This window comes from Chiloscyllium punctatum, chromosome 11 (assembly GCF_047496795.1).
Source record: "Chiloscyllium punctatum isolate Juve2018m chromosome 11, sChiPun1.3, whole genome shotgun sequence".
In the NCBI taxonomy this organism is placed as follows: Eukaryota; Metazoa; Chordata; class Chondrichthyes; order Orectolobiformes; family Hemiscylliidae; genus Chiloscyllium; species Chiloscyllium punctatum.
Window position 1 is genome coordinate 100,885,446 of NC_092749.1, and position 22,798 is coordinate 100,908,243.

General features: G+C 40.6%; 1 protein-coding gene across 5 annotated transcripts in view; it reads right to left on the minus strand.

The window, feature by feature from the left end:
- The window catches only part of ralgapa2 (Ral GTPase activating protein catalytic subunit alpha 2), a 564,918-nt gene that overhangs the window by 291,225 nt on the left and 250,895 nt on the right, over positions 1 to 22,798 (minus strand). For all 5 annotated transcript variants that reach the window (XM_072581416.1, XM_072581412.1, XM_072581414.1 and 2 more), the window contains 2 exons: positions 15,262 to 15,445; positions 10,705 to 11,500 (listed from right to left, as the gene is read on the minus strand). In XM_072581416.1, the coding sequence (XP_072437517.1) occupies positions 10,705 to 11,500; positions 15,262 to 15,445 (980 nt within the window). The remainder of the gene's footprint in view (positions 1 to 10,704; positions 11,501 to 15,261; positions 15,446 to 22,798) is intronic.

The window sequence follows — 22,798 nt, forward strand, 5'->3', positions numbered from 1 at the left end:
CAGGTGTTAAGAGTAAGAGACATTGGTTACTGTTCCGTGTATCAGATATCACAGTTTGTAGTGCTATATCTCAATAGGAGTCCTATATGCTACACAACTATCTTGGTCCTCAAAAGTTGATGAATAATTTCAGGCGGGCTTTTTTTTTAGGATGCCTTGATGTATCTTTCCTGACAAAAGCTGATGCACATCCCATTTTGTAATACTTCTGGCAGGTCAGTATTTTTTGATTTTGAATGGGCTCATTACATCAAAATGTTACAAATGTGCAATGTCATCTTCAAACTACAGTACAATTCAAGCATTAATATCTCTCCCCAACACAAATGCTGCAAAATCATATTGAATAAAATTAATGACATGATACCTTATATTGAGTGCACAATTTCTCCAAGCTTTAATCCAGTATGAAAAACCATGTACTGATGCTAAACATATTTGATACATCAACCAAGATATGGCTCATGGCAAGTTGAAGATTGCAGTAGTCGTTTAGTAAAAGATCTGCATTCCGGAATGGAATGGACCATGCACCACCTGCTAGGTGAGATATCTAGAGATCGTTATGATGATAGAGTAGTGAAATGTACGGATGTCAAAAATGCTTACAACAGTCGTAAAATTTGGAGACTTCAGTTTTCACATAGACTCAAAGGTGCAAAATAGCGCGAAGGCAATAAATGTAGGATGGTTTTCTGGAATTGGTAAGGGACATCTAGCTAAGAGTGACAATATTAAATTCAATCTTGCTGTGAAATTGCGTAAGGAAAAGAAGTCACAAACAAAAGTTTTAAAATTAGGCAAGGTGAGACAGCGATTGACCATAATAGTCTGGGAAGAAACATCAAGGAATAAAAATACAGATCAGCAGGGGCAGATGTTAATCACTGACATCGGAGGCAAAAGGATTCTATAAGAGGCCATATTTTTCTTTCCCTATTGTAATTTGATTTCAGAAATGTAATTCTGAAAACAAAGTCTCTCAGGGAAACAATAGGAACAGAGTATGCAAATGAGAAGAACAAAGAGGCCAAAGTACCTGCAGGGCATAGAACATAACAGCACAGTAGAAGCCCTTCAGCCCTCGATGTTGTGCTGTCCTGTGAAATCAATCTGAAGCCCGTCTAACCTACACTATTCCATTCTTGTCCATATGCCTATCCAATGACCATTTAAATGCCCATCAAGTCGGCAATTCTACAACTGTTGCAGGCAGTGCATTCCATGCCCCTACTACTCTGAGTAAAGGAACTACCTCTGACATGTGTCCTATATCTATCATCTCTCAATGTGAAGCCATGCCCCCTTGTGCTAGCCATCACCATCCGGGAAAAAGGCTCTCACTGTCCACCCTATCTAACCTTCTGATTATCTTACATGTCTCAATTAAGTCACCTCTCAATGTTCTTCTCTCTAATGAAAACAGCCTCAAGTCCCTCAAGCTTTCCTTGTAAGACCTTCCCTCCATACGAGACAACATCTTAGTAAATCTGCTCTGAACCCATTCCAAAGCCTCCACATCCTTCCTATTATGCGGTGACCAGAACTGCATGCAATACTCCAGGTGCGGCCGCACCAGAGTTTCGTGCGGCTGCAGCATGACCTCATGGTTCTGAAACTCGATCCCTCTACTAATAAAGGCTAACACACCGTATGCCTTCTTAATAGCCCTATCAACGTTGGTGGCAACTTTGAGGGATCTATGTACACGGACACTGAGATTCCTCTGCTCATCTACACAACCAAGAATCTTACCATTTAGCCAACTTGGCATTCCTGTTACTCATTCCAAAGTGAATCACCTCACACTTTCCTGCATTAAACTCCATTTGTCACCTCTCAGCCCAGCTCTGCAGCTTATCTATGTCCCTCTGTAACCTACAACATCCTTCAATACTAACCACAACTGTACTGACCTTAGTGTTGTCTGCAAATTTACTACCCCATCCTTCTCCGCCCTCATCCAGGTTGTTTATAAAAATGACAAACAGCAATGGACCTAAAGCAGATTATTGCAGTACACCACGAGTAACTGGACACCAGGATGAACATTTCCCATCAACCACCACGCTCTGTCTTCTTTCAGCTAGTCAATTTTTGATCCAAACCGTTAAATTGCCCTCAATCCCATGCCTCCATATTTTGTGCAATAGCCTACCATGGGGAACCTTATCAAAACACCATACTGAAATCCATATACACCACATCAACTGGTTTACCCTCATCCCCGTGTTTGGACACCATCTCAAAGAACTCAATAAGGTTTATGATGCATGACCCACCCTTCACAAAAGCATTTCAACTACCCCTGATCAACTTATTCCTCTCTAGATGATTATAAATCATAAATCCTATCTCTTATAATCTTTTCAACACTTTGCCCACGACTGAAGTAAGGCTCACTGATCTATAATTACCAGGGTTGTTTCTACTCCCCTTCTTGAACAAGGGGACAACATTTGCTATCTTCCAGTTTTGTGCCACTATTCCTGTAGACAATGACAACATAAAAAATCAAAGCCAAAGCCTCTGCAATCTCCTCCCTGGCTTCTCAGAGAATCCTCAGATAAATGCCATCTGGCCCAGGGGACCTATCCATTTTCACACATTCCAGAATTGCTAACACCTCCTCCTTGTGAACTTCAATCCAATCTCGTTTCTCCGTATTCTCCTTGACAACATTGTCTTTTTTCCAGTGTGAGTACTGACGAAAAATATTCATTTAGCGCTTCCCCATCTCCTCTGACTCCACGCACAACTTCCCACAACTGTTCTTGATTGGTCCTAATCTTATTCCAATCATTCTTTTATCTCTTATATACCTATTGAAAGCTTTAAGGTTTTCCCGAATCCTATCTGCCAACAACTTCTCATGTCACCTCCTCGCTCGCCTTAGGTCTCTCTTTAGGTCTATCCTGGCTACCCTGTAATTCTCAATCGCCCTGAACCTTCACATCTCGTCCTAACATAGACCTTCTTCTTCCTCTTGACAAGAGATTCAACTTCCTTAGTAAACCACAGCTCCTGCTCTCAACAACTTCCTCCCTGTCTAACTGGTACATACTCATCAAGGACACACAGTAGCTGTTCTTTGAATAAGCTCCACAATTCTATTGTGCCCATCCTCTGAGTTTCCTTCCCCATCCTATGCATCCTAAATCTTGTCTAATTGCATTGTAATTGCCTTTCCCCTGGCTGTAGCTCTTGCCCTCTGTTGTATACCTATCCCTTTCCATCGCTAAAGTAAACATAACTGAATTATGGTCATTATCACCAAAGTGCTCACCTACTTCCAAATCTAACACCTGGCCAGGTTCATTACCTAGTACCAAATCCAATGTGGCCTCACCCCTTGTTGGTCTGTCTGCATACTCTCAGAAAATCCTTCTGCACACAATGGACAAAAACTGACAGATCTAAAGTACTTGAACTATAATATTCCTAATCAATATTGGGGATACTGCAGTCTCCCATAACAACTGCCCTGTTACTCTCGCTTCTACTGAGAATCATCTTTGCTATGCTTTCCTCTAAAACTATTTGGAGGCCTATAGAAAACTCCCAACAGGGTGACCTCTCCTCTCATGTTTCTAATCTCAGCCCATGCTACCTCAGTTGACGAGTCCTCAAACATCCTTTCTGCAGCCGTAATACTGTCCTTAACTAACAATGTCACACCTCCACCTCTTTTATCATCATCTCTGTTCTTTCTGAAACATTTAAATCCCGGAACCTGCAACAACTATTCCTGTCCCTGCTCTACCCATGTCTCTGAAATGGACACAACATCTAAATCCCAGGTACCGACCTATGCTGCAAGTTCACCCACCTTATTCCAGATGCTCCTGGCGTTGAAATAGACACACTTCAAACCAACTTCTTGCTTGCCGGTGGCCTCTTGCGACCCTGAAACCTTATTTCGGACCTCCCTAGTCTCAACCTCCTCTGTACTTGAACTACAATTTCAGTTTGCATCCCCCTGCTGAATAAGTTTATGTGGGAATGGCTACAATAAAAAGGAGGAGATAGTGATGGTTACATCAAAGGCTCAAAAAGGAGTGGTCATTGAAATAAGAAGGAGAAAAGGGTCTTTGAAAAAAGTGGAGGGAAAGGAGACAGAATGGAAATCAGATTATATAATGAGACAGATGTTCTGGAACAGCAAGTCTTGGTAGGCTCACAATTTCCATTAATCTACTATAATGCTCCAAACCAACATGCCAAACCACCAACAATCACAAAGAAATCAAATTTATCAGAAACAGTAAGAACTAAGGAATTAAGAGATAAACAAAAAAATAGAAGTAGAAAGACACTGGGAAAGCCACATATGGAAATAAGTAACAGAGGAGCAATAATCCCAAAATTAATTGTGTCTTTTCATAGAAACTAACAGCAACATATTTAAAATCATTCATTTGCATATACTTCCTGACAAGTTTGCTTGTTATGAATGCAGATTTAGGAATCTGTAATGTAAACACTCTTCAGTGTAAAAGTACAGGCACACTGCAACAGGTGTAGGTTATTCAGCCCTTCATGTTTGTTTTGTGTTATTCAGTTAGACCCAAGTTGATCTGTGCCTCAACTCTACATTCAGGCCTTTGATCTATACATCTCAACACCATCGCCTGCTAAACATACATCAATTTTAATCGTGAAAATACCAATCGGCCCAAACTCCTTCGTACTTTTGGAGGAGAGAATTTAAGATTCTCACTAACTTTTCTTTCCTTCCTGATTCCGGCCGACTTCTAATTGGCCCTGTTTGTTATCGTGCAAGTATATCTCAAAAGTTAATGGAAGAATTTCAACCAAATCTAGTACACAGATGGAGTACAACCCAAGGAAGAACTGATCAGTTTTTGGCAAAGACAAGGATCTGGATCTTGGAATGTTTTTGAAAGGAATTATTAATGTTGGGAGATAATGGAGTACTTTGTAAAAGAAAGTCATGGATTGCCTCTGTTGCAATTTTGCATATCTGTCAAAAAGTAGAGTTTTTAGATGAGGCTTTTGTACTAATATTGGCCTGATGCTCCCTTGGTGATTTATTTTTCCAATTTCATAGTTACAGAGCACCATCCAGGCATGGTAGTTTTTCAACGAACAGATGAGTATTTATAATAACGAAACAGCATTAAGTCCATTCAATTGTTTTCCTGTTAGTGTTGGCAATTATGTTTATATGTTTGACTGTAAACAATATATTTTGAATACCAATTAACATATTTCAACAAAACGTACACCAAATTTCAGCAATAAACATGTAAATGTTGCAATCAACTTTAACAGTGAGTTGACTCAGCAGTTTGGAGGTACATACCCTGAGTGCCCTCCTCACTTGTTTTAAGATTTCCGCCCCTAGTTTTGGATGAAATAGCTTCTCTGTATTCATTCTTACTGATACCAGTGGCTTGACTGTACAGGAGAAGAGGAAGAAGAATGCAGGAATGATAGGGGATTCATTAGTTAGAGGAACAAAGAGGTGTTTCTTTGGCCACAGACATGATTCCAGGATGTTGTACTGCCTCCCTGGACCCAGCTTAAGGAGGTCATTGAGCAGTGGCAGGACATCCTGAAGGGGATGGTGATAAGACAGAAGTTGTGGTACACATTGGTATCAATTACATAGATAGAATGAGGAATGAGGTCTTGCATCAAGAATTTAGGGAGCTAGGCGGTAGACTAAACAGCAGGACCTCAAATGCTGTAATCTGTGGATTACTCTGAATGGAACATGCTAGTGAGGAGAAAAGTCAGGCAGATGAATGCAGGGCTCAAGAGTGGATGCAGGAGGGAGGGTTTTAGACTCCTATATCACTTGGACCATTTCAGGGGGAGATGGGACCTGTACAAATGGATGGTCTGCACTTGAGGTAGAATGGGACCAACATCCTTGTGGGTAATTTACTAGTGCTGTTGGGAAGAATTTAAAACAGTCAGCAGAGAGAAAGAACAAAGTATTAGTACAATAGGGACACAGCATACTTTACAAGGAATCAAGGCAGAGGCAGTTCAGCAAAGTTGAGTTTCAGAATATTAAGGTGAGGCTGAAATGATCTCTAATGCTAGGAATATTATAGGCATGATAGATGGGTTAAGGGGACGAATTGACATGTGGAATTATGCTGCTGCTGCCATCACAGAGACATGGTTGAGGGAGAGGCAGGACTGGCAGCTCAACATTCCGGGGTATAGGATCTTCGGGCAGTACAGGGGAGTGTGTAAGATAGGAGGTGATTTTGCATTATTAATTAAGGAGTTAGTTACTGCGTTAAGGAGGGACAATATTTTGGAAGGGTCTTCAAATGAGGATTTATGGGTAGACCTTAGGTATATATTGGACATTCATACAGCTGGACCTGTATTGCAGACCCCTAAACAGTCAATGGTGGGGGGAGAGTAGTGAATGCAGACAATTCACTGACATTTATGAAAACAGTATGGCGGAATTCTATTAGCAAATTCAAATTCACCAACACCAATTGGGATAGTCATAGTTCAAAGGGTTTAGAGGGGGCAGATTTCTTGAAACATTTTCAGGAGAGCTTTTTATATCAGCATGTAGAAGGTCGAACAAGACACACTGCAGAGCTGGACCTAATTCACCTAAGGTGGCATTAGGAAAGCACTTTAGCGATAGTGACCACAAGACTGTACTTTTTAAGTTTGTTATGGAAAATGGGTACAAAAGGGTAAAACAACGTTGGTTCTATTGGCATAAAGAAACTGTAGGGAGGATTTAAGAAAGCAAAGATGGATTACACACAAAGAAAGATTGTAGGTAAGATTAGGGAGAATCCCAAGATACTCTATAAATATATTACCGTATATACTTGAGTAATAGTCAAAATCTTTTGACTATTTTTTAAATTTATGGGGTCTACTACTATATGGATACTATTTTTGAGGGCTGAAATTAATGCCAGTCCAAATTCATACCATATCAATAGCAGAAGGCCAACTGATCTCTAAACAAATAAAGAAAAAAATTCAAATCCCAGTAATTCTGAAAACCCAGAAGAGAGTGCAATAGCCAGCAGACTGGAAGACCCAAAGCAGAGCAGGACAACCAGCACACCGACTCATAAATGTTGATCTGTTATCTGTGAAGAATTAGGGTCGACGTTTACAAGAAATACGGAAAATTTCAGATTTTCTTGGCCAAAAATAGGGGATCAACTTTTACATGAGTATATATGATAAAGGTAAAGAGGATAACCAGAGAAAGAGTAAGGGACCAGGGAAATAATCTGTGCCTGGTGTTGGACGACACTAGCAGGGTGTTAAACACTTCACACATCTGTCTTCACTTTGAAGAAAATCGAAATACTGAATTCAGGAAGGTGGCCTGTGTGGTTCTTGAGCAGTTTGACATAGGGAATGAAAAGATATTGGAGGTAAAACAGGCTTAAAAATGGATAAATCTCCAAGACAAAATGAGTTGCACGCTGGGCAATGAATGAGGAAATTACAGGGGCTCTGACCCAATTTTTTAATTCCTGTCTGACCACAGAGGATGCTAGAGGACTTGAGAACAGCTAATGTTCCACTTTTCAAGAAAGGTGATAGAAATAAACCAGGGAATTACAAACCAATGAGTCTCTCAACAGAGTTGTGGAGATGCCAGTGTTGGATTGGGGTGGACAAAGTTAAAAATCACATAACACCAGGTTATAGTTCAACAGGCTTATTCGAAAGTACAGACAGACAACCCTTTATCCGAAATCCGAAAAGCTCCAAACTCCAAAGGTTTTCTTGTGAAGTTTTTATCTCATTAACAAGGTTGTTTATCGTGTTAACAGTTAATCCAACTCCACATCCACTCGATGCATGCTACTCAGATGCAACGTGGGTGGGTGTGGCCCATCACTGGCAGGCTTCAATTCTGCATCAGGGACCATAGTACTCACAATGAGTCTGCTGTTCGGTAAGAATTTTAAAATTTCACTGTTGAACTGTCACTTTTTTTTAAAGATTATATTAGCTTAGATTAAATTACTTACAGTGTGGAAACAGGCCCTTCAGCCCAACAAGTCCACACCAACCCGCCAAAGCGCAACTCACCCAGACCCATTCCCTTACATTTACCCCTTCACCTAACATTACGGGCAACTTAGCATGGCCAATTCACCAAACTGCATATCTTTGGACTGTGGGAGGAAACCAGAGCACCCAGAGGAAACCCACGCAGACACGGGGAGAATGTGCAAACTCCACAGTCAGTTGCCTGAGGTGGGAACTGAACTCAGGTCTCTGGTGCTGTGAGGCAGCAGTGCTAACCACTGTGCCACCGTGCCGCACTTATTCCGAAATTCGAAAAAGTCAGAATTCCAAAAACCAGTTGGTCCTGAGAGTTTCAGATAAAGGATTGTGTCCCTGTACTAGCTTTCAAAGCACTGCTCCTTCATCGCATAACTAGTGGGGTAGAATCATAAAACACAGAATGTAAAGCAAAAGATCAGTGTCATGCAACTAAAACAATATATTGAACAAATCTAGATTGCTGTTAAGTCTTTCATCTTTTCAAATGGTTTGCAGATTTTGGTTCATTACTATGTAAACCCCAGAACTTCTATTAAGTGACATTCTCAAAATAGTTTAAGTTTTATAAAAAAAAGTGACACCTCAGCTCAGACAATGTATTAAAAGGTGTGAAGTTCGAGTCTGCATCTCAATCTTGAGTCAGACTGTATCTATTTCCAAAAGTAGAAATTTACAAAATGTTATGTAGGTAGTATGCTTTTTTGAGCAAAAATAGAATGTATCTGCAAATACAATCCTGCAAATGCAAATTCACCCCATAGACTTATGTGTCTGTATGTGCGCGAATGTGAGGGTGAGAGCGAGAGAATGAGGCAGCAAGAGAGCATGGGCGCATGTGTGTGTGCGCGCGCACACGTGCAAGTGTGTGCGTGACAGAATATAAGCCTGTGAGAGGATGTGCATGTGCATGCATGCGCGCGCCTGTCTGTCTGAGAGACCGTGTATATTAGACAGGGTCCGTAGTGTCACTTGCAGTGTGACGCGAATCCCCTGGCCCCTCAACTGAGGAATTCACTTCACACTACAAGTGACCGCACTACACTACAGACTCTCTCCCTCACACACACTTACATGCTCATACACTCATGTAGACCCTCTTCTCATATACACATACACCCTCCACACTCACTTACCCCCTCACAGGCTTATACTCCACCACACTCATGCACATACTCTACCAAGCAGGTACACACCCTCACTCCTTCACTCACATGCGTGCACACACACACGTAAGACTTTGTATTTGCAGATACATTCTACTTTTGCTCAAAAAGTACACAACGTGCAGGCAATCAATACACAAAACATTTTATAAATTCCTACTTTGGAAATGGAACCAGTCTGACTCAAGATTGGGATACACTCTAACCTCACTTTTAAAACATTGCCTGAGCTGAGATATCACTTTTTTTTCCAATAAAACCTTAAGTTATCTCGAGAAAGTGACTTCATAGAAGTTCTGGGATTTACATGTTAATGATCCAAAATCTGCAACCCATTCAAAAAGATGAAAGATCTAACAGCAATCTAGGCTTGTTCAATATATCATTTTAATTGTATGACACTGTGATCGTTTGCTATACATTGTGCCTTATGATCCTGCCCCAATTGTCATCTGATGAAGAAGCAGTGCTCAGAAAGCTCTTGCTTCCAAATAAACCTGTTGGACTATAACCTGATGTTGTGTGATGTTCAACTCTCTCAACAGTGGCATGGAAACTGTGGAAAAAAATCTCAAGGAGAGAATTAACCTTGACTTGGAGAGGTAATGGTTGATCATTTAGTATGGCTTTGGTTGAGGGAGATAACGCCAAGCAAATGTGGTTAAATTTTTCGAAGAGGTGATCAGATACGTAGATAAGGGTAGTTGATGTAGTTTATATAGATTTCAATAAAGTCTTTGACAAAATCCTACAGGAGAGATTGATAAAGGAAGAAAATGCACATAGATTGAGGGTAAGTTGGACCCAGAATTAGCTTATTGGTAGGTGACAAAGGATGGTGCTAGAAAGATGTTTGTGCTACTGGAGGCTGATGTCCAGTGGCGTACCATAGTGTCAATGCTGGATCCTTTACTGTTTATGATATTTCCAAATGATACAGAAGAAAATGTAGGTGTGTTAATAAAAAGATGACATGAACATTGACCAGGTGGATGACCGTAAGAAAGAAGGTCTTAGATTACAGAAGGATATACACAGAATGGTCAGATGGGAGGATCAATGGCAGATAGAATTTAACCTGGATAACTGAGAGGTGATGTACCTTGGAGGAAGTAACAATAAAAGGGAGTACTCAATGAATGGCAGGATACTCGGAAGTTCAGGGTAATGGAGGGATCTGGAGATGCTGGTCCACAAATATATGAAGGTAGCAGGGCAGGTTAAGAGGATGGTTAAGAATATGGGACTTGTTATACAGAAGCTGTACAGGACTTTGGTTAAGCCACAGCTGGAGTACTGTGTGCAGTTCTGGGAACCACACTCTAGGAGGACACGATTGCATTGGAGAAGGTGCAGGGGAAATTCACCAGGATGTTTCCTCGGAGAGAAATATTGGAAAATTGTCTAGTATATTTCACTGAGTGCCTCCAAAGATTTTCATTGTTCTCAATGTACTAATTCTTTTTTACTTTTAAATAGATTTATGGCTTACCTTCTTTCCCAAGAATTCATCCCCATGTCATTAAGAAATAGTCTGCAGTAGTAAAATTGTGCCTGAGGTTCATGATGAACAGATTCTTTTTGATTGGTCACACTCATGCAATGATCTCTGCTCCACTTACGGATGTATTCCTCTTCACGAAAGTTCTGTCTGGTTATGGCATCTATGATATTTCTTTCTTGATCAAGATTCATTCCAAATGGTAATGGTGCTGGCTCACTTAGTCCCAGTTGTGGATGTGGTAGGCATTCTGGACTACTGTTACTTAAGTTTTCAAGCAACTGATCGAGATCATCGTGCTCCATTTCATGAGAAATGCAGTTTGCGATTACTGGGTCAGACTGATCATCAGCAACAAAAGTAGCATTTGAATAAAATGTATTACAGTTTTTCACAGCAGTCATCTGATTGCTGAGGGGGCCATATAGAATCTGAGCATCCCAAGAATATTTTCCAGAGATGTCACGCACAATTATCCTCACACCTGAGGCAGGAATTTTTGGTTCACTGTTAGAGATTTTTTCACAGAAAACGGTTTCTGTAGGAATCTGAAGGTAGGAAATTAGGGTGCTGTCATTGAGTACAAAAAGTTGCAAATTTGGGCTTTTGAAAACCTCAGCAGATAGGTCTGATGATTCAACATTGGGGTTGTCATGGTTCTCAGTGATGAGGCTATGAAGTACAGCAGGACCTCCACTGAGCGGATAATGACCTAAATGATTTATTAGATGAGCCATTACCATGCGTGCTGTAAGAGGGATCCAATCCAAATTTCTTTTCTTCTTACCTGTGACAAATGTTAATAAAGAAATACGTAAACTGCATCTATCATTCAATGCCATTTGAAAAGATATGAAATAAAAACTGGAAGATTTGTGGATACTAAAAATTAGAATCAAAAATAGGAGTTGCTGGAAAAGTTCAGCAGGTCTGGCAACATCTGTTCAGAGGTAGGGTCACCTAACCCAAAACGTTTACTCTGATTTCTCCCACAGATGCTGCCAGGCCTGCTGAGCTTTTCCAGCAACTTCTGTTTTTGTCTCAGAAAAGATGCTAAGCTTATATTCTTTCCCTCTCCCTTCCTTCATCACTGCAGGTACACGTTATGAAATGCATAGTTTCTACCCTGGCATGACTTCTGCACTTCATTGATCAGTCCAAGCACACCGTGTGTAGATCTGACTTCTGGGTGAGCATACAGATATTGTGCACACCTCAGAGACCAGCAGCTCTAAATAAGTCCATCTGTCTATTATCATAAAGCAACAATTAGATGATGACCAAACTCAAAAGACTAGAGGATTCTGAAAGTGAAAGAAAGTGCACATATTTGCAGATCTCCTTTGTCTTACTGTGGGTCCCCACCATTTTCTTGATCTCAAATCTACCCCCACAACTAAAATTCTGATCTGACAGGGGTTCAGGAAGAAGATACGTCAACATTTTAAACTTAGTATTGCAGGACCATGAAACCAGCTGTAGGGAATGCCCTTTCAGTGGTGAAAAGCCAACTACAGTAGTAGTAGTTAGATGGTACATTTGGATGATTAATGACTGTTTCCTCACCATCTAGTAATACAATTCAATATGATAATTTCCTGTTTTCAGTTCATTTTCTCAGAGCAGGCATACAGAAACTGAATATACCAAAGCCAATAGGGTGCTGTGCATGAAAAATATGATTTTCAGTGTGCCATCTGGGACCATAAATCTAATTTAGTCATTTGCAGTTAGGGAAGACAGAACATTTACTTTTTTTTGTAAGTATAACAGTTATGAGTCACAACACCTGTTTCTTCTCATTATTTGCTGTATGCAATAATACTTGCTGCCCTGTAGCTGCTAGCAGCTGAAAGTCAGCTTAAACAAAAGAATTTAGCTGTGTAGTCTCATTAGGAGATCGCATCTGTGAAAAAGTCAATGGTTAACAATTAATTGAAATACTTGATCTGTCTAGAAAAAAAATCTCAAATTGGTATCCCGGATCTATGGTCATGTACAGTTAGAGTTTTACAGCATGGAAACAAACCCTTCAGTTCATCGTGTCATCAAGTACCCATCTATTCTAGGCCCTTTTCTCTAAACTAGACTGGTAGCCTTGTACGCTGTGGCATTGTAAATGCTCATCAAAATACTGCTTAAATGTTGCAAAGGCTCCCACCTCTGCCACACCTTTCAGGTAGTAGGTTCTACAGACCCTTGACCCTCAGCACAAGGAAATTCTTTTTACTTTCTTTGCTCTAAGGAAAACAACCCCAACCAAAGTAGTTTCTCTTCATAGCTGAAACATTCCAGCCAGGCAACCACCTTGATGAATCTCTTCTGCATCCTCTCTAGAGAGATCACATCCTTTCTGTACTATGGTGACAACTGCAGTCACTACTCCAGGTGTGGCCAAACTAACATCTTATACATTCCATCGTAACCTCAGTTCTGGTCTCCCTGTTATACGAAGGATATTGTTAAACTGGAGAGGGTTCAAAAGAGATTTACCCCAGGATGTTACTGGGAATGGAAGGTTTAGGTTATAAGGAGAGGCTGAGACATTTTCTCACTGGAGCGTCGGAGTTGGAGAGGTGACCTTATAGAGGTTTGTAAAATCATGAGGGGAACAGATCAGGTGAATGACAGGTGTCTTTTCCCTCAGGTGGGTATTTCAAAACTAGGGGGCATATTTTTAAGGTGAGAAGAGAATGGCTTAAAAAAGACATGATGGTCAATTTTATTTTTTACACTGTGTTTGTGTGTGGAGTGAACTTCTAGAGGAAGTGGAGGATGCAGAACCAGGTACAATGGTTAAAAGACATTTCGAAAAAGTACATGATTAAGAAATGTTTGCAGGGATATGGGCCAGGAGCAAACAAGTGGGACTAGTTTGGAATAATGGTCAGCATGGACTGGTTGGTCCGAAGGGTCTGTTTCTGTGCTATATGAATTTATGACTTACTGCTCTTGTATTCAATGCCTCAACTAATAAAGATGGGCCTCTAATCATCTGTATTTCCTTGGGTCCTATCATGCAACATGTATTCAATTGTTTTCTTGGTGCACCCAAAATGCATCACCTTACACTTTTCCACATTAAATTCAATTTGACGCTGTTCTGCCCATTTGACCAGCCTTGTACACTGTCTTATTAGCTAAGGCTTTCCTCTTCATTACTATCCACACCACCAATTTTAGTGTCCTCTGCAAACTTACTAAAATCTCCTACATTTGTGTCTAGGTCAGTGACGTACACGATAACACTGAACATGAAAAAGGTTCAACAATCACCCTTGGCTCCTGCCACAAAATCAATTTTGGATTGGACTTGCCAAAATGCCTTGGATCCCACAGGCTCTTAGCTTCTTAAAAAATTTCCCATGCTACACTTTACCAAAATTCTTACTAAAGTCCCATCAACTACACCAACCCTCATCTACACATTTAGTCACCTCAAAATAACTCAATCAAATGTCTTTGTCTGGCAAAACCAGGCTGACTATCATGGAATAATCCTTGTTTCTCAAAACGGAGAACTTGTTGCAATAGTTTTCCCACCACAAATGTTCAACTCATAAGCCTACAACTTATTGATTTATCCCTACCACCAGTCCTGAAGGGTACCACATTAGCTGTTCTCTAGTACCTCTCTTGTGGCCAAAAAGGATTTGAAAATTAGGATCAGGGACCTTGTGGTCTCCTCCCTGGTCTCCCACAACATCCTGGGATATAGCTTATTTGGGACTGGGGTTGAATCCAATTCTAAACCTGCAAAAGTCACTTATACTTTCTCACTCTCAATTGTAACTTGTTCAGGTTTATTACAGTCCTCTTCCCTGAGTTCTATACCTACATCCTCCTTCTCCATAGTAAATAAAAATGGAAAGTACGCATTTAAAATTCACTCTTCAGCTCAATACAGAGTTGGGTTTTTGTTGTAAACTTGTGTGGTCCAAATTCCAATCAAAAATGCCCAGCACTAGTATGTATTCACATCCTCCCTACTGCTTTTTCAACAACACTATGATGGCAATAATAAAATACTTATTTTGATTGTATAAATTGACTGTGCAACATAATGCGTTTATACTATGTAAAACATACCCTCAGACTCCATACATAAATTTGAAGATTATAAGATGTGTTTATGTTTACTCATTTGTAAATATATTTAACAAAACAATGAATAGTTTATTACCAAGACTGGCTTTATAATGTAGCTGCCTTGTGAGCTTGGCAATCATAAAAAATACAAACTGAAATTTTCTGATGACTGCTGCATGACTGGTATTAACCCATTTATTTAACAAGGTTAACGTTGGCATTGAAAGAGGGCTAAATGAAAAATCGAGGCCATATAGTCATGAGCATTTACTGAGTTAAAAATAAACAAGGTCTGTGACTGCATTGGTGCCAAACCATTGAATGCTTTCATATATTAGTATCTACAGGAAGAGGGTTTGTAAAAGGGCTCTTTTAACGCTCAAGAGCTTCTCGTCAGAAATTGCACTAACAAGTGCAATTCAGGGGAAAAAAAAAACATTGTAAATGTGAAATACTTACTTTCAGTGACAGTAAGAAGGCTGCCAAAATCCTTAGGGACATATGAATGAACAGGTTCAGAATTCTTGACATTTCCCAATGTCAAAAATGGATCATATTCTGTAGACGAGACATCAGCAAGAGTCAGCAGGTATTGGCTTTGTTGGGTGAAGAGGTGAGAACCATAAACACAGGAATGCAACACCTGAAAAACATAAGACAACAGATGGGTTGAACAAATCCTACAAATAGTTACCACATGATTTGCTTCATCAAGAAACTTCACAAGCTCCATGACACTGTGGTTCAACATTAATTCATTTTGCAAATAGCACACTGAAAAAAAAATCACCGTTTCTCTTTTCTGTCAATCTCATGTTGTTCTGCTCCTTCAGGAGCTAATTAAAACCAAAGCTAATGTATAGTGACTAATCATAGCTAAGTCTGCATCTAGTAATTATGAGGTTCTGCCATAGCTTTTACAAGCATGTGAACAATGCAAAGTTCATCTTTAATTAAATAAAAACGAGTTGGGTTCTTACTGTGGCAGCTGGTGGAATACTACAAAAAAAAACAAGCTGCCTTTTGCCTTCATGAATAGTGTCAATTTACTACTCATTATTTTGAAAAGTCAAGGCATACAAATCTTTTAAGGCTCTGGATTAAATTAGATTACAAAATATTTTAATATTGTGCTGGATTTTCCTCTGGAATTTAAATATTAGAACCATCTTAATGAAGTTAGAAAAAAATTGAAAGATTTTGAAACAAAATGTATCATGAATAAAGTGTTATTAAAAATAATTACATTCCAGCAACTAGTTTTTTTAAGAGACATTTATACTTATTGGGATTCTCATGCTACAATCCTTTCATTGCTGAGTCTTGGGTGTAAATTCAACAAAGCAAATGGAACATAAGACTTCTCTTGAAAGATGCAGGGAACTAAATGCCAGGAGAATGCAAAACTCTTCCTCTTCAGGTTAGCACTAAATTTAGAAAGGCACAACCAAAAGATAAATACAGTAGAAAATGAAATAAATGACACACTTGGTGACAATCTGTAAGACAAGGGTCCATGGTGTCATAGGCAAGGTGCTAGCATAGATAGAAGCTTGGCTGTCTGGCAAAAAGCAGGTTGTAGGATAAAAGACTCCTTCTCATGATGGCAGCAGTTAACAAGTGGTGTTCTACAAGGCTCAGTGTTGGGGCCACAACCTTTCACTTTATACATTAATGATCTAGATGAAGGAACGGAGGGCGTTCTGGCTAAGTGTGCAGTCATACAAAGATAGGTAGAGACACAGGTAGCATTTTAGGAGGTGGGGAGGCTGCAGAAGGATTTGGACAGTTTAGGAGAGCAGGCAAAGCAGTGGCAGATGGAGTACGTGGGAAAGTGTGAAAGTATGCAGTTTGGTAGAAAGAATGCAGGCATGGACAATTTTCTAAATGGGGAGAAAATTCAGACGGCTGAAATGCAAAGAGACCTGGGAGTTCTCGCCTAGGATTCGCACAAGGAAAACTTGCAGGTTGAGTCTGTAATTTGAGAGGACTTGAACATAAAAGCAGTGATGTACTTCTGAGACTCAGTCTCTGGTCAGACCATATTTGGAGTACTGTGCAGAGTTTTGGACCCCATATCTCAGGAAGGATGCACTGGCCCCTGGAGAGTATTCAGAGAAGGTACACAAGAATGGTCCCAGGAATGTAAAGCTTAACATACGAACAACACTTGAAGACTCTGGGCCTATACTCGATGGAGTTTAGAAAATGAAGGGGGATCCAATTGAAACATACAGAATACTGAATCGCCTAGACAGAGGCAATGTTAGGAAGATGTTTCCATTGGTAGGACAGACTAGGACCCGAGGACACAGTGAGAGAGTAAAAGGAAGAGCTTTTAGAACAGAGATAAGGAGAAACTTCTTCAGCCAGAGTGGTGAATCTATTGAATTCAATGCCACAGAAGGCTATGGAGGCCAGGTCATTGAGTATATTTAAGACTTGAGATAGAAATATTCTTGATTATCAAGGGGATCAAGGGTTACTGGGAGAAAGCAGGAGAATGGGATCGAGAAGCTTATCAGCCATGATCGAGTAGTGGAGCAGACTCAAAGGGCTTAATGGTCTAATTTCTGCTCCTTATGGTCTTACGATCAGCGATATGGCAACCCTCCCACTATCAGATTTTGTTTGCACACTACTGAATAAACTTCTACTGAGTCATGTTCCAGCATCTGCTAAATTTAAGGGTCTCCTGTAATTACAGACACTGCTATTCTCCACTGTCAGCCTCTTATGAATTGCTTCCATTTCAAGATTTATATCTCTAGCATGTAAAACAGATAGTTTCATGATGGTTTACAAAGTGTGTAAATCCCCATTACTCGATTTTTAAGTATATGCTTTTTGTAATAAAAAAATTTCATAAAATAAAAGTAAATTTTTTCAAAAATTACCACTGTGACTTTTGCAATAATACAAGCACAAGAATAAATTTAAGTTGAAAGACAAAACTACTTTTATGCAATATGCAGTTAGGATTGCAATAGCACTTTGGGAAGGTTTTCTGGAGTCACATTCAATCTTGCCTCACAGAAGAGTACTGAAGAGAGAGAAAAAAAAGTGCACAGACAGGATGGCAAGGGTGTCAAGACTTAATTGAGTTGCCATTCTGAAGAGCTAGCATGGACCTAATCTGCTTCTTCGGTGTCATAACCATTCTGATTCCATTCTATGGTTAGGCTTGAATTTATTGGGTGCAGAAACATAGATCTATACTTTGTAATCATCTCTAATATCCTACTTGTTGAGCCAACCCTCAGTTTATAAATCCCTGGTGTTCGTAGTCTCTTTGTCCAGCCTCAGATTCCTAATTGCTTACTCCTCCTCACTTTAACCTGATTTCTCCTGTATACCCAGTTCTAAAAGAGCAGGTGAAACAGTATAGATATGAACTGGAGGACAGAATGAGAGGTCATGACATGAAAAGGGGCCATACTATGTTGCAAGGGAGATCGAATGTAATTTATTCAAGTCTACGAAGGTTGAAAATTCAGGTCTGAGTGTGTTCAAAGAGGAATAAAATAATAACTTTACAAAATTGACATGCATTTGGGAATGTGATATTCATTGATCAATCTGGGGGGAATACAGAAGCTGACATGGGATAGTTGTAAAAGCCAGTAGGGAGCCTTGCTTACGACATATTACAAATCAACAATTCAGTTGTGGCTACTCATCACTTTCCAATCAAAATACAAAGGAAACTACAGATGCTGCAAATCTTGAATTTCTGATTTGTACCACCATAATGTGAGGCTCCTGCTACAATATAGATTTATAAGTGAGAAGGAGAAGTAGGAGAACCAAACAAAATGTAAGAAAAATGAGGAGCAAAATAGCTGGAGTCAAGGAAAAAGAAGATGCAGAAAAAGTATTCGTGTGCGTGTCCAAGAGGTTAGTCACAGGAATAGGATTTAAAAATTACTTTACTGAACAACATTTGCCTTTACCATGGAATTTTTTATTGGTTATAACATCACTTTTGCTTCATGCCATCTCTTTAGTAAAGAAATACAATAACCATCTTCAAAAGCAAGCATGAACTTCTGGTTAAGGGACTCTTGTGGCACATTGGTAATGTCACTATCTCTGGGCCAGAAGATCCAGGTCAAATACCACTTATCATGGAGGTGGATTATAACACACTTATTCAAATGGATTTAAAAATATTTTTGGACTGCTGTTTGTCTCCTTTGCTAAAGAGAGTTGCCAGGCCTAAATAAAAGCTATAATACATAGTGCACAGAAGAAAATACAAGGGATAGTTTCTTAAAAACTTGACTAAAAGAGATGGACATCTGTTTAATTTACAACAAATGCTCACTTTGATGTAATATGCAACAGAGACACACTGCCACAATCATGAGATGTACCTGCAATTTATTGACACCAATTTATAAACAGGAGCTCAAAAATAACGTTTCGTATTTTTACACAGCACTTTTTTGCTGAGCAACGGACATCTCAAAATTTTTACATCTAATGAAGTCCATTTGAAACATAATCACTGTTGGATTGCATGAAACACGATGAACAAGAGTAATAGTAATATGCTTATAGCAGCATTGCTAATAAAGATATTATGCCACTTAGAGTGTTAAAAATACCTTTTTTGTTATAAAATAGTCTGTAGTTTTGGTGTCAACTCCTACCAACAACAATTAAAAATGTCCCTTTAAATACAATGGCCCACATCATCTTAAACAGAATGGACACGAGATGGGATGTTGGTCCTGGGGTTTGGGGTTGAAGGGGTTTAAATCATAGCAGTGACAGTGTTGGGTTTGAGGGAACCTGATTGGAGCAAAATGAGTTGGCTGTATATTCCAAGTACCAGGGAAGGGCATTGGGTTTGGTGGGGGTGGGGGATTGTCAGTTTAACATTCACCAAGGAAACACTGTAGATTTTAATTCTACTAATTGTTAATGTATAGATATTAGGCTAAGTCATCCAGAACCCTTCAAAGCCTCTGATTCTAACCCAGAATTGGGAATTGTTTCAGTGTCTTAAAGAAGCCTGATAACTACCCAGTTGAAGCTCCAACAGACAGGTCGTTCCTGGGAGTCCAATGCATTGTGACCTGTGCGTAGGTGGAAGCAACAACCATCTTCCCATCAGAAAATCTGAGCCCCTTGGGTTTTCCTATTCTTGTAATCTACTTATTTGACAGTATTCCACATTAATTATGATTGTCCTTGCTGTCTACGCTCAATTCAAACCAACTACTGGTTGGCATTAAGGGCCTTTACACAAGAACTGTTGAAAATCTGTAGTGCGAGGCTGTTCATTATTGCTGTATTAGTGAGAAGACATCACATAAACTGTGTACACAAAATCAGTGAGCTGATCCATTATCCAAGATTCACTAATTTAAATGAATTCGTTGTGCTCCCTGCACATATTAGCTCTTAAGACCTTTGAGATAATCTCAATGGTAAGTTGCAATAACAAGATGCAAAACTTCACTAGCGTTCAAGCTGTTGTTCAATTATCTGTCAGCCTTTTCAAAGTTGGGTGGGAAGAAAGAAGTTACAAACTAAAGCAAAAGAAAGGAAACCCAACGCAGAGGGGAGGCAGTGGTGCAATGGTAATGTCACTGGACTAGTGATCCACAGTGCCACATTGTTCTGGGAAGATGGGTCTGGATCTGAACAGAGCAGATTAAGAAATCTGAAGTCAATTAAAATCTGGAGCTAAACGCTAATCTAAAGCTGACCATGTAACCACCTTCAATTGCTGCAAATGGATATCTGATTCACGAATAAGGAAGAAACCTGCCTACATCAACTCTAGACCCACTTCAATGGAAATGGGCAAGCCACTTAAATACTGGTCCAGCAACACCCACATCACTTGAACATATCAAGTGTTTGTGAACAAGAGGCAAGTGGCACAAGATGGCATACTGAATCTAATGAGCGCACAGAATTCACATTTATCTAGAAAAACCAGACATCACAACAGCAGTATGGAATGCTAATTTGGCACTGGCTGTGCCATTCTGAAGCTCAATTTTCCAGCTAACACTCTCTTCATCTTGGATAGCTCAACACACATTCAATAGCTTTAGATTAGTTGCTTTATTCTTGCTTTGAGTTTACAAGTGTCTGGTGATTCCTCTTGTTATTTTCAGTTGTAATAACCTCGAGAGTGTGGTAGGACAGGTGCTGAAGGAGATTTTGCTGAATTCAAAGATTCTGCACAAATCAATTCTGCCCAGACATGGATGCACTAGCAGAAACTCTCCTTATACGAGAGCATAACTTGAATGAAGAGGTCATGCAGAAGTCAATACTGAATGGCTGGGCATGGAAAAGGAGATAAAAGGACAAAGATTCTCACACGGGCGGACATAATCACACAAGGCATTCATGGTGTAATTCTCAAGCTCGGGTAGGAACAAACATGTGAGCTGCTTTGGCAATAGTGATTTCACCAAGATTTCCACATGCTGCAGTCACAATTGTAAAGTCACAACAAGACAGAGGCTATTTTGCCAGTGTCGTAAAAGTGACCGTGTGCATGAACTTATAGACGGTTGGCTCCATTCAACTTGGGGCTGGATATATTTGCACATTCTTGCCTCCACTGTTGCAGAAAGAACAAAGAACCATCACCATTTAATTCTCTTGCCAGATAGGGACAAGGAGGAAAAGATGCATTAGAGTCAGCAGGAATTTCACGCTTCCCCATGGTACACTGTGCCACTGATTATATGCAAATTACTTTACAGACAACATGTGCTAACTCTGCCCTCCACCAGAAATGGAAAAGATTTGGCTCACTCACTGCCCAGCTGATGCATGATCACAGACATCCTGATAGTAGCAGTTTGCTGTGTCAACTTTCACCAAGCCATCAATACAAACAGAAGGACGGCTACTTGACAGCATTGACTATCTTCTGGATTAGTGGTGCTGGAAGAGCACAGCAGTTCAGGCAGCATCCGAGGAGCAGTAAAATCGACGTTTCGGGCAAAACACCTTCATCAGGAATAAAGGCAGAGAGCCTGAAGGGTGGAGAGATAAGCTAGAGCAGGGTGGGGGTGGGGGTGGGGAGAAAGTAGCATAGAGTACAATAGGTGAGTGGGGGAGGGGATGAAGGTGATAGGTCAGGGAGGAGGGTGAAGTGGATAGGTGGAAAAGAAGATAGGCAGGTAGGACAAGTCATGGGGACAGTGCTGAGCTGGAAGTTTGGAACTAGGGTGAGGTGGGGGAAGGGGAAAATGAGGAAACTGTTGAAGTCCACATTGATGCCCTGGGGTTGAAGTGTTCCGAGGCGGAAGATGAGGCATTCTTCCTCCAGGCGTCTGGTGGTGAGGGAGCGGCGGCGAAGGAGGCCCAGGACCTCCATGTGCTCGGCAGAGTGGGAGGGGGAGTTGAAACGTCGGGCCACAGGGTGGTGTGGTTGATTGGTGCGGGTGTCCCGGAGATGTTCCCTAAAGCGCTCTGCTAAGAGGCGTCCAGTCTCCCCAATGTAGAGGAGACTGCATCGGGAGCAATGGATACAATAAATGATATTGGTGGATGTGCAGGTAAAACTTTGATGGACGTGGAAAGCTCCTTTAGGGCCTTGGATGGAGGTGAGGGAGGAGGTGTGGGCGCAGGTTTTGCTATTCCTGTGGTGGCAGGGGAAGGTGCCAGGATGGGAGGGTGGGTTGTAGGGGGTGGGGGTGTGGACCTGACCAGGTAATCACGGAGGGAACGGTCTTTGCGGAAGGCGGAAAAGGGTGGGGAGGGAAATATATCCCTGGTGGTGGGGTCTTTTTGGAGGTGGCGAAAATGTTGGCGGATGATTTGGTTTATGCGAAGGTTGGTAGGGTGGAAGGTGAGCACCAGGGGCGTTCTGTCCTTGTTACGGTTGGAGGGGTGGGGTCTGAGGGCAGAGGTGCGGGATGTGGACGAGATGCGTTGGAGGGCATCTTTAACCACATGGGAAGGGAAATTGTGGTCTCTAAAGAAGGAGGCCATCTGGTGTAGAACTGGTCCTCCT